At 43.2% G+C, this 15148-nt stretch overlaps 1 protein-coding gene across 1 annotated transcript in view; it reads right to left on the bottom strand.

Moving 5' to 3' along the window:
• KCNT1 (potassium sodium-activated channel subfamily T member 1) overlaps positions 1–15148 on the bottom strand; it is a 1005890-nt gene that overhangs the window by 676235 nt on the left and 314507 nt on the right. The window contains exon 3 of the mRNA XM_086920997.1: positions 4530–4629. Coding sequence (XP_086777123.1) covers positions 4530–4629 — 100 coding nt within the window. The remainder of the gene's footprint in view (positions 1–4529; positions 4630–15148) is intronic.

Below are 15148 nucleotides of genomic sequence, written 5' to 3'. Positions count from 1 at the left end.
GCCGGTTGTGGTTCCCAGTCCAGCCCTGATGTGGCCTGTAACTCCTGATACTCACGCATCTGGAATTCTTCTTCTCGTGGACGTGTTTGTAACATGCCTGTATCCCCACAACAGAGTGACTATGGTGCATTCCCCATTACAGTGAATTACAGTGGTTCTGTAAAGTATATTTTACAAAAAAACATTTTTTTTTTGTAATCAACGGATGTGCAATGTAAATGGTTGCAAAAGTCCTGATTTTCACGTAAACTTTACAAATGTGAAAAATGTTCAACCTTCATGAAGTTGCAAAGTTTTTGAATTGAACTTTTGTAGAGGATAAAAAAAAATGTTGCACCTGCCCCCTAGTTTATAATGGGTTGAATGGTGGGACCAGCCCTTGTTCCCCCTCAGTTACCATAACCCATCACACTGCCTCTCTCAGGTAGGTCGCCTCCAGGGAACAGTGTAAAACCCCAGGATTCAGATCATTAGTAAGTTTCTTTACCTTCCGCCAGGGATAGTTTGAGCTCTTATGACATCCCCTTTTATTATATGATTCTAAGACATAACCTTCCTCCAGGGGGAGCTGATCACCTGTGACATTTATTTTTTATGTTCCTGGAGTGTTTATTCACCTCCACAGGGGGTCTGATTTCCTCCATCATTCATTTCAGTGTGTGCACCCCTTTGTTCCTTTCATTGGTAAGTTCTTTACATTCTTTCTATCCTCAGGAGGGAGTCTGAGTGCCTGTGCATCTATTTCCTTACTAGCTCCCTGAGATCTTTACATTGGTCCAATGGAAGTCTGAGCACCTCTGGTACCCATTCATTGGTGAGATTCTGAGAGGGATGAAGTTTGAAAGGTCCTGGAGATACTTGCAATTTGTCTGGTCACCACCAGTCATTTGATTAGTACTTTCTTCCTGTGACCCTTATCTATTATCCGGGCTAGTCTGGGTGCCTTTAGAATCCATGTTATTGGTAAGTTGTAGAACAAGTGTCTCCATTATCAGTTTCCTTAGTGAGTGCCTCTCTCTCTTTCTTGAAACCCCAAAATGGATATTGTTTCTCATGGTTTTAACATCTTTGCTGACATTGCTCATTTTGATTTTTATTAGGGTAAGATTCCCTTCTACACAACCTACAAATTCTTCCCATCTGCTTTGTGATTTACAGTGAGGTGATCAAAGTTTGTGTTTAGGGTATGTGTGTTTTGTTCTACTTTGGGGAGAAGTGCCATCAGACTAATTTGGAATGGCGACTCCTCATTGACCAACAGAATATTTACCTTCTCAAATCTTGCCCTAATTTGAAACCGTAGATCCTTTCTTTGGATATTTGCTATGTATTTTGCCCACTAGTGTCATCTGTTCCAACGTTTTGAGGGATCTCTCTAAGAATGCCATTTCCACAGTTGCATAAAATTTGCTGGATGTCAGACTTCTTTCCTGTCCTAAGGTACTGACAGTGATTTATCAGCCTCAATTGCTGGGTTTCCTTCACAATAGCAGAGTTGTAGTTCTTTAACATTCAGAGGTTCTCTCCCACCTATGGAGCAATGTTTCTTCCAACATGGGGCTCAGTGGCTCTCACTAATGCTTCTAAACATAAAGTGAGATCTTATTACCATACCTAACTATAACATCATTATAAACTTTGCTTTTTTCAATGAAAGTTTTTTTTTTACTCAAAGTAAAATCTTATTAGCATAGTAGGGTATAATGTGAATTTTATCATCATTTTTTATGTGAATTTTTAGGTGTGTGTTTTCATTTCAACCTAATGGCTGTTATTATTATTATTTTTTTTACCACAGGTCCCATAGTAATAATTAATGACGATGTATTGTGACTTTCTGTGAAGTTTCCTTTTTGAGAGTAGCAGTACTGCAGTACATACATTTGGTACAGCAGGACCTACAATAAATTTAGAGATCATTTGATTATTTGAACTCACTGTTCATTAGAAAGAAGTTTTCACCCGTTCAACTTCATTTGGGAGTAGAACTTGTGTGTAAACACTTCTTTATGCTGGTCCATCCATCTTTTCTGGGAAATATTCCAACTGATGGGGGATTTTCTCTAAACAAAATGTGGCATCTGAACAAGATAGACCTGAAGAGATAGAAGAAGAGGAGATTCTGGGAAGAACAAAGGATTTTGTTGTATGGGATTGCCTGTCAATCCCTCCGGGACAAAAGAAAGCAGTTGAGCAGATGTACTGCAATGCAGTACTCATTTAGGAAATACAGAATAAGGAAGCAAATCCCGGTGATGCATCGGAGATGCATCTGAGATATCTTTCATGTGCTGAGGGAACAGGAGTACTAGGAAGTGGGTTAAACATCAAGCACTGGACCATCTGTGTGATTTTGCAGGAGTCCTGCATGACCATACGTGTCCAATACTGCCTCCTGTGGAGGTACAGCGGGAACTGCCGGAGGAATTTTTTTTCATATTTTTTACTCCCTGGCAGTATCACTTTACGAAACCCACTGCCCTTATCACGGGGCACTGTTACATCTTCATTTTTAGCAGTTTAAAAACACAGGGACTGAATCTGCATGTCCTGCAATGGCAGTCTTGACATAACAGTTTGAATTGCAGCCAGCTTATCAGATCACTTAGTCCCTTGGGACTGGTAGCGGTCTGATAGTATTGAAATGAGTGACAGGAAAAGAGCACTCTCGGCCAATCCGATCTCTCAATTTGTTTGAATTTGTGGTCGTGCTGGAGTCCCGTTGGACTAACCACACAGACAACACTAACTTTTAAACCCTAAATTTCTCAAACGTGGCTGAATAGATTGAATCAAATTAAAAAGCATGCTTTCTGAGTAAAGAGCTAGCTTTCTGCTAAATGTGGTGTCATTCTGTTAATCCATTTTTTCTAAAACACTTCACAAAATTCCTAAAGGACTGCACAGCTGCCTTTTTCTTAGCCCCCCACTTGACGGATTAGCCCAAAAGCTACCATGTAGGAACTGAGGTGAATGAACTTGTTTTTGAAAAGTTCTGTGTTGAAATAACATAAAAACAGATGTTTAAAAACAAAAACCACTAAAATTCACCAGTTATAGTTCACTGAACTATAATTTACACCCCCCACCATGATTTGCTTATCACTAGGCCTGTGCAAAATATTTATTATGCTGGAGTAATGTGAGCTATTTAAGTATTTACACTTTACTCTTGTGATGTGAGATTACCGAAATTATGCCAGCCAGCTTGAATAATTAAGAGATTTTAGAAGCAAAAATCCTACTGCAGGTGCACATGAACAACAAACGAACAGACAGTGAGTGGCTGTTGGCTACTGCTGTTCTTGTCCTGTAGCATTTAGTGCTATTTTCTTAGCACAAAGTGCATCCTCAGGCCTGGTTTGGACACGAGAGTGCATTATGCACTAAAAAATGTGAGCTAAATTGCTGGATTATGCTTCTTTTGCAATTATGCATAATTATGAGTAATTTTACAATAATTGAGAGTAATTATGCCACCGAGAATTACCCCAGTTATGCCCACCCATACTTATGACCTCGCGTATTACATCAGATGACAAGTTCAATGACATCATTGTTGACACATTTGAATGATATACTTATATTTTGCCTAAACAGCTTTACATTACATTTATTTACAACTTTAAACACATGAAATATTGTGTTTTGCAAAGGTATCAAGCACTAAGCAGGTGGTAAATGTGAGCTGGGGGCGGGTACTGGAAGTAGGAGGATTCAGACGGTAGGGCGAAAGGGATAAAAGTGCTTTGGCAAGGGGGTGGAATAAATGCCCCCTTTCCAAAAAAACATTTAGGAAGATGGGAACAGAGACTTGCCTGATGTTGTGCCAAACTCTCAAGTGACTTTTGTCAGTGATTTTTTTCTGACCATTGAAATCAACTCTAGTGTTCCAGCAACCAGGAAAACAAGATGAGGGCCACCTGCCTACTTGTAATTGGTTGAGGTATAATTTCACTTGGTCATTCTGCTCGGACCACCATTTTTTTCATCATGTTTTTGGGCCCTCAATGGTCAAAGTTAGGAAAAATTCAATGCTGGGGCACAGTGACAAATGAACTTTCTTCAGACCTTTCTACTTGTGGACTATCAAAATGAGGTGTTAAGGAGAGAGGCTTCTGAGATCTAAGTGGGTGACCTTCAGGCTCCTAGCTCAAATCATGTCAGCCAACCCAGAATTAACTCTTCTAAAGTGAAACAGTTGAGTGCAGTCAAATTGGTTAATAGAAACACCTATATTGTTTACAAAGGCCCTATTTTGGGGGATAATATCTGTTTTTTTGTGGCAGAAATACCCTTAGTGGCACTCTGTTCCAGCAGGTTTGACTTGCTGAAATTTAACAAAGTTTGAGGACTTTATCACATCACAATTATTGGATGCTGGAATCTCTGCACAACACACCATTCTGACCCTTTACAATCCAGGGCTGGGAAGGCTTTGGGAAACTCTAGCCCACTCATTATCATGACCTAAGGGTTCCAAAGCTGAATGTAATATGTTTGTTCGCTGTCGCAAAATGGCAACTCACCATCCTATTCCTTCTGTAGGGTCATCAAGTGAAACACGAACGATGTACAAGAGGCAGGAGAGCAGCTTCATGGAGAAATTAAAGAGGCGTATTCTGAGACCTGCAATGAATATTAGAGAAAATTATATTCGAGAGCCATTTTTCAATCTGTACACAATGATCCATTTACAAAACATTCATTTTAGGAATGTCAATAGACATCAACAAAAACATACAAATAAGCTGACTTGAGGCCCCAAGCTCTCATAATGAAAAGCAATTTCAATTTTGGAACTGTTCCAGTTTGCTCAAGTAAACAATACGATATGAATAAGGACTGATGAAGCGGTATGGGTTTATTGGGCATGAAATTGACCATATAAGCAGTGAAACTGACTATCACGTGTCACAAAACTCTCACATACCGATACAATTATCACTACCTCCAAATTATCCCCATGCCAATTGCAAATCTCCCATTTTGAGCATTGAATTTACCCCATAAACCATGAAATTACTACTATGATGTGTAAAGTTTAATATCCAATGGTAGTATAACCGTGACTTCAGCACATTGACGTTCATAGTTTTATTGTTAAATTCTTGTATTGTTAAACCATTTTAAGGAAATACATGAGATACTGCAATGTCCCAAATATGTTTACCAACCTGTTATAATCATTTTCAGCTATGCATTAAGGTCAAGGCTGATACTGAACAATAATTTGTAAATTATTTAATATTTTACATTCAAACTTTGATACAGATCAACTTATGCTTAAAATGTAGGACGTTCAGACATCAAGGTGTTGCAAGGATTCTGCATAGAAATACAACATTGGCATGTAGGGACTGAGTCATCATACTAGCTCAGTTTCTGTGAGTCCAAGTCTGACTAGCTCTAGTGCCTCAATCAATAGCCCTCCTAACCTTACCAGACAAACAAATGAATTGGTGCCCCAGAACACAACACTCTCAATCTTCTCATGGATCTCTGTAACAGGACACACCCTTTCACTCTCTCACTCGTACTCGTCCAAAATAAAATAAACAAGAGACACGAAGGAAGTTTAGCATCTTTATTCAAACTAGTATGTCCTAAAATGCAGTATTCTTGCCACAATTGGAAAACAAATGCATATTAAAAATCCTGTTAGCATGGTCAATAAACCATATATCATAAAAAGCCCTGCCATGCTACAAGACAGATTATCATAAACCCCTCCCTTCTACTGAAGCTAGATGATTATATATCAAAGAATTCTGGAATTAGTGGAAGACCCCGTACCTTAGGATACATAAATGGATGTTCTACATCTCAGCTGGCGTAGCAGTCTTGCCTCAGAATCTTTGCTCATGTATCTGCTTACATTCTTGTGTTCAGCTATATGACAAGATATGTGTGCTCACAAACAGCAGCTGCGTTCCCATGTTTTGTCTAGGTGCTAGTGCCTGACCAGAGATAATAACAGGGGCATTGTTATTTGACCTTGTCTATGATATTCAGACTAAAACCCAGGAATGACGGAACAGAAAACATATGCTGTTTCTGTGTGAAAGTACAGTGTGGCACAACAGCAAGCAGATTTATTTAGTAACGTGTCCAAATGAAAATGCCGCCTAGAATGTGCACAATTAGGCTAACATCGGGAAAACCACAATGGGCCATGCAGGAAGCACATGACAAAGGAGAGCAGAAGCACAGTCATTGCTGAGCTGGGCTCCCCATTAGGGAGGAAGCAGGTCCTGGGGGTTGTAACCACACATATTACAGCATGGGTGGAGAGCGTGCCCAGGCTCCTAATGCCTGTCTGAGCACCGAACCACGGTGCTCAGACCAATCAAGATGCTGCTATCAGCAGCGTCGTGATTGGCTAGGAGAGACTGGAAGCTTCTTGTTTCTGTCGTCAACGGAAGAAGAATGGAGGAGAGGCAGCGGCTAGGTAAGTGCAATTTTCTTTTTTTTTTTTATCCCCCCACTCCGGCATGCCCCCATCCCCGCCCACTCCACTACCATAGCCCCATAGCAGCCGTCACTGTCTAAAGTAGAAATTTGCCTTGTACAGTGTCTAGGTATTCTGTTATGTGTTTTTATATTGCTTTCTTAGATGGCGCCATATCATGCAGCTGCCCATCACTCGGATATGACCTATGATGCCCCTTTATTTACTGCAAATGCTGCTAGTTTTCATACACTTTCATTCACTATGTCACACGTGGTATTGGAAAGAGTGTTGCACCAGGTTACTTTCATATGGGGTCCTCGGGGACAACAATGCAATTAACCTTGCATATATTCTGATGACTCTCCCTATGGAAGTGCTCCTTTACTAATTTATTTTTAAATTCACATTTTTGTCATAGACATCAGTTCTTCAAAATTGCAAGGGTGGCAGAAACAACCCCACACACCCTTTGGGACCTCATGACATCACAGTGATTACCTCTTGTCCCATCCTTAGCCTATAAGAGCCCACTATTTGCTGCTGAAGGGGTGAGAAAAGGGTATAGAATGGAATCTGCAAATAAACAAGGGACCCGAGTAGATTCCCATAGTTTGTTTCCATTACCGCTGTATTTATTTAGAGTACATGGGGTTATTCCATGGGGCAAATGGCCTCCATATCAACTGAGCTGTTATTAGACTGCTCTGTTTCTGCAAAGAATATTTGATGATCTGCTAAGAAGTGACTGTCCACTCTCTTTGTAAAGTCTGGCCTAGAGACATGCATAGATGCATACAGGGGTGCTCTCTTCATCCATTTGTCAGCCCTCTTCACCCATTCGTGCTTTGCATTCTGTTTCCACAGACCACAGCCATCAGCATGGAACAGTGGTACAGCCCACGTCATTGCCATCGGCTCTCTGGCACGGTGGGTGGTGGCATTTTGACTCCCACGTGCTCACATTGGGCCAGTAGTGCAGTTCAGTGCCAGAGCTTGGGGGCCATACTTTACTTTCCATTGCGGCGGGACTTGGTGTGCACCCAATGTACATCCTTCTCCATGGCAGTGAGTGAGTACTGCCACCTCGCTACTCTTTGGAGAGGCTAACAGAAAATATTCCAGGAACTGTTTTTTATCAGTACTGGTGCTAGGAGTCTAACAACCCTCTCTGTTTAAAAACTATGCAACGTACCGTAATTGGGGTTCTCACGCTCCCCATCTGTAGGTGGCGATTTGCGTCATGTGTAGGTGCCACATGTGGAGTGCTTGTGTTTCCTGGCTGGGTGTACATGTTCTGTATCAAGGGTGTCCTTCTGAAGGACACAGTGACTGCAGCACAGGATGGGGTGGTTCACCCCCATGGTACCTTTGCTAATGTGACATTCTTCCAGCAGCTTCCCTTTCCACAGAACTTATGTACTTCTGGAATGTTTAGGGAAACACAAAGCTCCTCGTGTATTTGCTTATTTATGTTGGGTTTTGTATAGCTCTAGATTGGCCAATTTAATGATGCTAGTGTGCTTCAAAATTAATTGTATAGAGCAAGAGAACTCTACACTCAGGTAAAGGCGCATAACTATAGTTACAATAATGGCACTTAAGCACAAATTCTTGCAGTACAATGTCAAAATGTAATCACCAGGGAACGTATTATACATTGTGCCTGAACAGCCCATTGCAGGACACAGCAGATACAGAAAGGAAGATTCAGAAATGACCCTTGTGCAGTGGTAAAAAAAACTCTAAGCTTGGCTGGGACAGCAGCTTTTTAGTTAGGACAAAGAACATTCACCTGGTAGGGGTTCTTTTTGCCGGACAAAACGTGTTGCCAGGTGTGACATCATGGCCCACGCGCATTATAGTGTTGATGAAAGTGCCTGTGCTAAATCCGTGGAAGCACTTTTTTCGCAAAGACCCCAGCATGCCGGGGAGGAACTCCTAATACAACTGGCAAGTGGCTTCAGAATGGGCAGAGGAAGAACCTGAGGCCCTTCAGCGGTTTAGTAGCCAACCCTGAATTTTACCCTTATATTCTTTTCAGGGGCAGCTGGCATCTCTACGGAGTGGTGGGTGTTGGAGGTTAGGCGGGTGTACAAATAAAATCACAAAATAAACACTTACTGGAACACGTCCTCCATTCTGGACCTCTTCTTTCATCAACTGCAGGCACCAACACACTCCCTTGACCAATCCTGGCGCTGCTCACATGCTGTTTACCTGCATGACAGTAGCACCCTGATTGGAGGGCTCGCCCTCTCTCTGTGCTCCCTAGCGCACTGGAGTCCTGCACTTTCTCTCAACAAGCTGGGTCGAAAGATTTAAAGTACCCCTGTCTGGCTGGCTGTCGCATGTCTTCCGGCCAAATAGACATGCGCACTTTAAACAGTGCACAGGCAGCCCTCAGCACACCACCCCTACCTGCTGCCACTCAGCATGCCTGCCCCATCTTGACACTCTGTCTGGACGGGATGATGAAAAATAAAATGGTAATAGATCAGCATTTTTTTTTCGTGTCAGGGGCTTGTAAGTCTGGCGATGCTCGTCCACTCGCTCCCCTGTGTCTTTTACAATCAATGGCTGTTTCTGGATATTGACTTAGTTGCATGTGGCTACTGTGTGGCAATGTATCTAAATTTGAAATTCTTCTGTCTGCTGGAGTAAGGTTTGACTACTCGAGCTCACTACCTTGAGAGAGTCAAAGACCTATAAAAGTAATCCACTTAGAAAGTATTATATCTGTGGCCTGGGGGCACAGTGGTAAAAGATAGAGACAACTATGAAGAAAGCCTTATACTCACTGTCTGCTCCAGGACTCAGAGAAAAGGCTTCATAGATGCTAACCAGCTTTATTTGCTAAATTAATCATGGAAATTTAAGGGAAAACACAGCATACATACAGACAGGATAAGACGAGTCACCCATAATAACAAAGCGATCAAAAATAGCAAAAAGAGGCTTTTGTGACAAGAAATCATTCAATTGTGCGCGCTACCACGAGCGCGCTGGGTAGAGGCCCACCGTGACGCTGGCATACATAATAGTCTTTTATTCCATCGACCTGTATTTTTAGCACAATCAACAGGCATTGAGATTCAGGGATTCTGGATGTTCAATGAATAAATGAGAACATTGAAAAAATACGAGAATCCCCTATAATTTAATTGGGTGAGTCACAGGGCACTATAAATGGCAGTGGGCAAGAAAAAAAACTGTAGCCAAAGCAGAATCTCTATTGAAAGTGCCTGGAAAACCTGATTTTTGCAGGACTACTGTAACATAAGGCCCTGCGAAAAGTATTTAGAGGCGTGTGCATTTCACGCAGAAAGACACTGTGTCAAGGTGATGCATCTCGACCCTTTGCAAAGTTATAAAGTTCATGACCTTTACAAAAATTAACCCGTAGAAGTTGAGATTCACACACTCTCAGTATTAACGTGCCCTCCTTTTATTTGGTTCTAATTTTTTATTCATGTCATGTGTCATTGAGCGCTAATTGTCCGCAAATCATTTTCAACAAAGACCTCAATTTTTCCAGTGGAAATTGAGCGTGAATGGGTTCAGCATCTCACGAGAGAGGACAATGATCAATTGGAGTCTGAACTACAGCCTTGAAGACCTGTCAGACATGCTAGGCGTTGATAATGAGGGTGCCAGAGTTTTCCGACCCTGGCTCAAACCTTGTGTACACGTGGTCGCAGGGGCAGCTCTAGGCTCATGGCAGCCCTGGGCAGGAAGCGTAGGTAGGGGGCCCCAGAAAAGGGGGTCCAGGCGGGGCGGAGCCCCCTGGAGCTCAGGAGGGGGGGGGGGGGTCAGATTGTTAGGAAGTGGACCAGAGCTGGAGACCGCCAAATCCCTGCCAGGGGCCACCACGCAAATATGTATCCATCCTCAGAGGATTAATATATTAACACCTTGGGTGCTTGAGAGATTCCCCTCCTGTGCTGCATTCCCTGAATCCCCATTGTTCATGACGAGCACAGCTCAACCGTGCCTCATGACGAGCTGGGCTCGTCATGAGCAGCGAAGGGGTTAAGGATATATATCGGCTTGGAGGCCCCTGGTGTTTGGTGACCCTGTGCAGGTGCACAGCTTGCACATGCCTAAGGCCGCCCCTGGTGGTCGGATTTCGAGTTGTGCAGAGTATACCGCACCCTGTAATTATCAGATGCGGTAAAGTGCACACCCATTTTTACATTTCAGCGGGTCAAATCTGCTGGAATTTAAAGTGTGGGGAGGGGGATTTGGGGGAGAACAGGATTTGCTATGACAGGGATTTTAGCCCATTAAGCAGCAAAACCGGCATTTTATTTTCCAAAACACATAAGTGCAGTTTATGGTACCTGATACATTTTGAACCTGGGAGTCAGATTTTATCAGGTGAGATAAATCGCCCCCCACAGCCTACGGAGATATATAAGACTTTATTGTTTGATTAAAAAACCATTACAATTTAAAAAACGTTCGATTCAGTTATTAAAAAGACCACTGAGTAAAAGGAAAGATACAGAACTTGTAAATTGCTTAAAACCCTCATTAGCATTGCAGGCAGATAATGTTCAACTAGGAAACACAATCGATTCATTCATAGGAAAGACCGCTGAATACAAAAATTCAGAACTTGTAAATTGCTTAAAACCTCCAAATGCATTGTAGGCAGATAATGTTCAGCTGGAATGACAAGATGGAATCGGCTATTATTGGCAGTCTAGGGTTTTGTTGTTGAGCAGGTAGACAGGGCATTTCTAACCTGTGCCCACAAACTTACCAGGTAACCAGTTGCAGGTGTTTGACCTGAAGGGCTTCAAAGTTGTGCCTAGACGTTCACACATTAGTATTCTTTTTGCGTGACGTTTTATACTATTCAGAGCATGAATTTCACTTCAGTCACTTGGAAATTGTCCTGCATCGTCTGTGCCTCGGTTCCCGTGCCCAGAAAGGATCCTCTGATCATTGAAGCTGTTGCAGTTACAGGCTGTATGTCTTGGCCATCAGGTATGTGGTTGCAGGTAAAAGCTTGTCTGTAGCTCAAAAGAGGCATCATGTGAAGATGCTGAAAACCGTACAGTGTGTTGCATTGTACGGTCCGATATACATGCTGAAGGAAACTGCATTTATATTCTATGAAGGAATGAATTCACAGACTTGATATGAGTTACTGAGGCCCTCAAAAAAAGCAAAGGCCAAAAGCATAAGCTTCAAGGCAGAATCCTGTGCTTACCCTTGGTAGATTGGCTCAAGAGGCCAAGGGCTAGATGTATCAAGCCGTTTGCGATTCGCAAAGGCCGGAATTCGCAGAATTCCGGCGTTTGCTAATCACAAACGGTCTTTTTGCATGTTTTGGCATGTAACAAAAATGCGCAAAATAAGGAATCGCAGACATTTGCGATTCCTTATTTTGCTTAAGCATTTAAGGAATCGCAATTTTGCGATTCCTTAAATGCTATGTATGTAGCATTTTGGAATTGCGAATTTAGGTTAAGAAATCGCAAATTACCACCAACTTGTAGTTAGTGGTAATTTGCAAATTCTTTAAAAAATGCACAATTTGGCATTTGTGAAGCTGGCATGTGACGCACATACATACCCATAGGGCATGTATGTGCGCCATATGCACAAACATGTACATTTCAGGGGTGCAGCAGGGTGTCCTTGAGACACCCCTGCACCCTTGAAATTATTCTCAATTTGCGATTAGCAAATTGCGAATCGCAAATTGAGAATTCTTTCACAATCATTCCTATGGGCCTCCTGAATGGGAAATTATTCCTTATTGGGAATTCGCAAATAAGGAAGATTATGAAATCGCTAAAAAATAGCGATTTTCTACATACATCCCATTTTGCGATTTCTAAATAGCGATTCCTTAAAAATCGCTATTTAGAAATCGCAAAAGGGTATGTTGATACATTTACCCCCAAACCTTTATTGGAGAAAGTCTGTGTGCCACGTAAACAACAACATCACCGTTACAACATAATCACAATAAAAATACCCAATCAATCTATCTAACAAGACAAAAATGCATTACTAAAACAAAATGCTAATTAAATAAATGTGATTTAGGGACAGGGAGATATATAACAACGTGTGTTCCTGCGTTTTAGGTCTGGCGTTATTCAAGACCTTTCGATTTTACTGAAAATGTATAATATACTTGCATATGGGGCTTTCAGCCATTTCTTCATCCATTGTTCTGTTGGTGTGCCACTCACCTTTTGCTTTCGCCCACTACAGCATACAGAATGGAGCAGTGGGCCAGCATGCTAAACCCACTGCTTAACCTAACTTTGAGTTGCTGCATTTTGCTCTCACAAGGAACACATCCACACAAAAGCTCGTTCACCAGAGTGCCTGTATGTTTGTTTTTACTTTATAATTACTTTAGTGTTGCTTTGTGTTTGGTGTGATAGCTAGATGCCTCTGATACACATTCCATCTTAATCACTTCCCTTCTCCTGCTAATTCCTTTTGGAATGTTTTGCTTTTCTGTTTGCTGCTATTTCACAGAATACTAGATTGTGCTAATATTTACCTGCATTAAGTATCTTCTTTCTTTCTTTCTTTCTTTCTTCATTAGTGTTAGAAATGGGATTTCTGGTTGGCTAGGGCTTGCTCCTAAGCCAGACAGAAACCACCACTCTAGTCAGAGCAAGGGAGTTACACGCTGAAGATAACCCCTGCTCACCCCCTTGGTAGCTTGGCACGAGCAGTCAGGTTTATCCCAGAGGCAAGGTGTAAAGCGTTTGCGCAACACCCACACACAGCAGCAACACACTAAGCACACCACAAAAGGAACTCCACATAAGATTATATCAAAAATAGTTTTGTATCATCACAAACACATTAGAATCATAATCACACAATATACATTGTGCCAACTGGCACTCGGCAGTATTTACAGGGGGATTATATACACATGACAGTGTCATTTGGGCCACTGTCAGAACCATCACAAGTACACATAATAAATGTAGAACCAATAATAAATGTAGAACACAACCAGTAACTACTGGCAAAATACTGTACTCTGCATCATCTGCTGCAATATAAATCATATTATGCAAGCAGCATCACATTAGGCGTGAAATACATTCTGCACTAACCTCATAATCATAAACACATTATGCGATAACCTTACCAGCTTAAACGCATTAGACCATAACCGCACAAGCATAAACACATTATGCAGTAACCTAATATTGGGGAATAATATCCTAAACATAATTACCATTAGGGCATAAACCACGGTGTATAAATCACATTTCCTAGCACCACATAAATCACATTAGGGCCAGGCCCCCTAAAAACCTCACACCGTCCCCCTGGCCATCTGGCTTTCTCAGAGGGCTCAAATGCCCTATGTCCATAATGTCAGGGCGGCTGCCAATGCAGATGAATCCATGTGCGCAATTGCGCTGGCTCCACTGTGCCTCCTGGGTCTCCACTGGGACTCCTCCAAATGCTCTGGCCTAAACGTAGCAGCTGCCGCTAATTGCCGTGCAGCTGTGATCATAACGGTAGGCATGGCACTCACTGTGCCTTCTGGGCCCCCACTGGGGCACACTCAACAAATGTGCGCCATCGGCGCAGCTGCCCGTGCGTGTGCGGTGCAGATGGAAAAAAGGAATCAGCCCTGGTACCACTGTGCCTCCTCTGTTCCACTCAGGGACTCTACCACAAAATGCCCCCTAAGGAATTAACACGGGCACTCATTGTGCCTTCTGAATAAACTGCGCCCAATAGTTGCAGCTGCCCCCTCTTGTGTGGCGCAGCTGGGAAGAGACAAGACAGGCCCTGGCACCTCGGTGCCCTGTGGCCACCTCCTGGGGCCCCAAGAACAAATGTGCCCCCGTGATGCAGCTGCCCGCCATTGCGGAGCAGCTGTACGACCACACAAAGACTGGCACTTGCGGTGGCTCAAAGGCATCAACTATGGAGAAGCCCTGCTCACCGGGCGCTCTCTGGGCAGGACTCCTACAGGACAGGCAGTGGCCCCACTCACCGGGCTGCCGCTTGCAGACTCTGTCTCCTCTTCTCCCCTCCAGTGCGGTGGGGGCCGGCTCGATGACGTCTGGGGAGCCCCCGCTCCTCGAGGACTCTGCAGCAAGTAGGGCTATCTCCTGATCACGGGAGCCCTGCTCACCACGCTGCCTTCGTTGCCCCTCACCCGGGGCTCCCACCAGCTCTAGGGAGCCCCACTGCAGCCTAAGGCGACTTCCTGTCTCTGAGGAAATATAAATTTTTGGTCATGTTATGTTCCCTAGCGCGTACCCCACCGACTCCATGTACCAGCTTAAAGTGCATGTAACTTCCCTCCTGTGTCAGCTATGAAGACGCAAATACATTTGCGTCCAACGTTAACTTGTCCTCTTTTAGATCCACCCTAAATGGATTATATAGTCCGTTCCTAAGTATCCTATGCCACCGTCTTTTTGTAGTGTACTTTACATGTTTTCCTGCTCTGACAGAGTAGGCCCTGAATCCCTGCCATCGAGCCTCTTTTGGCTCCTGACTCTGACAGCCTCTGCCCAGGCTACCTCTGTGCCCGTGAACTCTGACTTACTTCCAGCGCGGCCCCTCGCGCTCAGCTCAGCCTGCTTTCTGCCAAGACTGACTATAACCTTCGAGTTATCTGTTCCGCTCCTCGAGAATGCATTCCTGCCTACTAGCTCCAGTAAACATCCTCTCCAGCTG

The sequence above is a fragment of the Lissotriton vulgaris genome, chromosome 5 (assembly GCF_964263255.1).
Source record: "Lissotriton vulgaris chromosome 5, aLisVul1.2, whole genome shotgun sequence".
NCBI lineage: Eukaryota > Metazoa > Chordata > Amphibia > Caudata > Salamandridae > Lissotriton > Lissotriton vulgaris.
The sequence above is the reverse complement of the archived record's forward strand: the minus strand, read 5'-3'. Positions and strand labels throughout refer to the sequence as shown.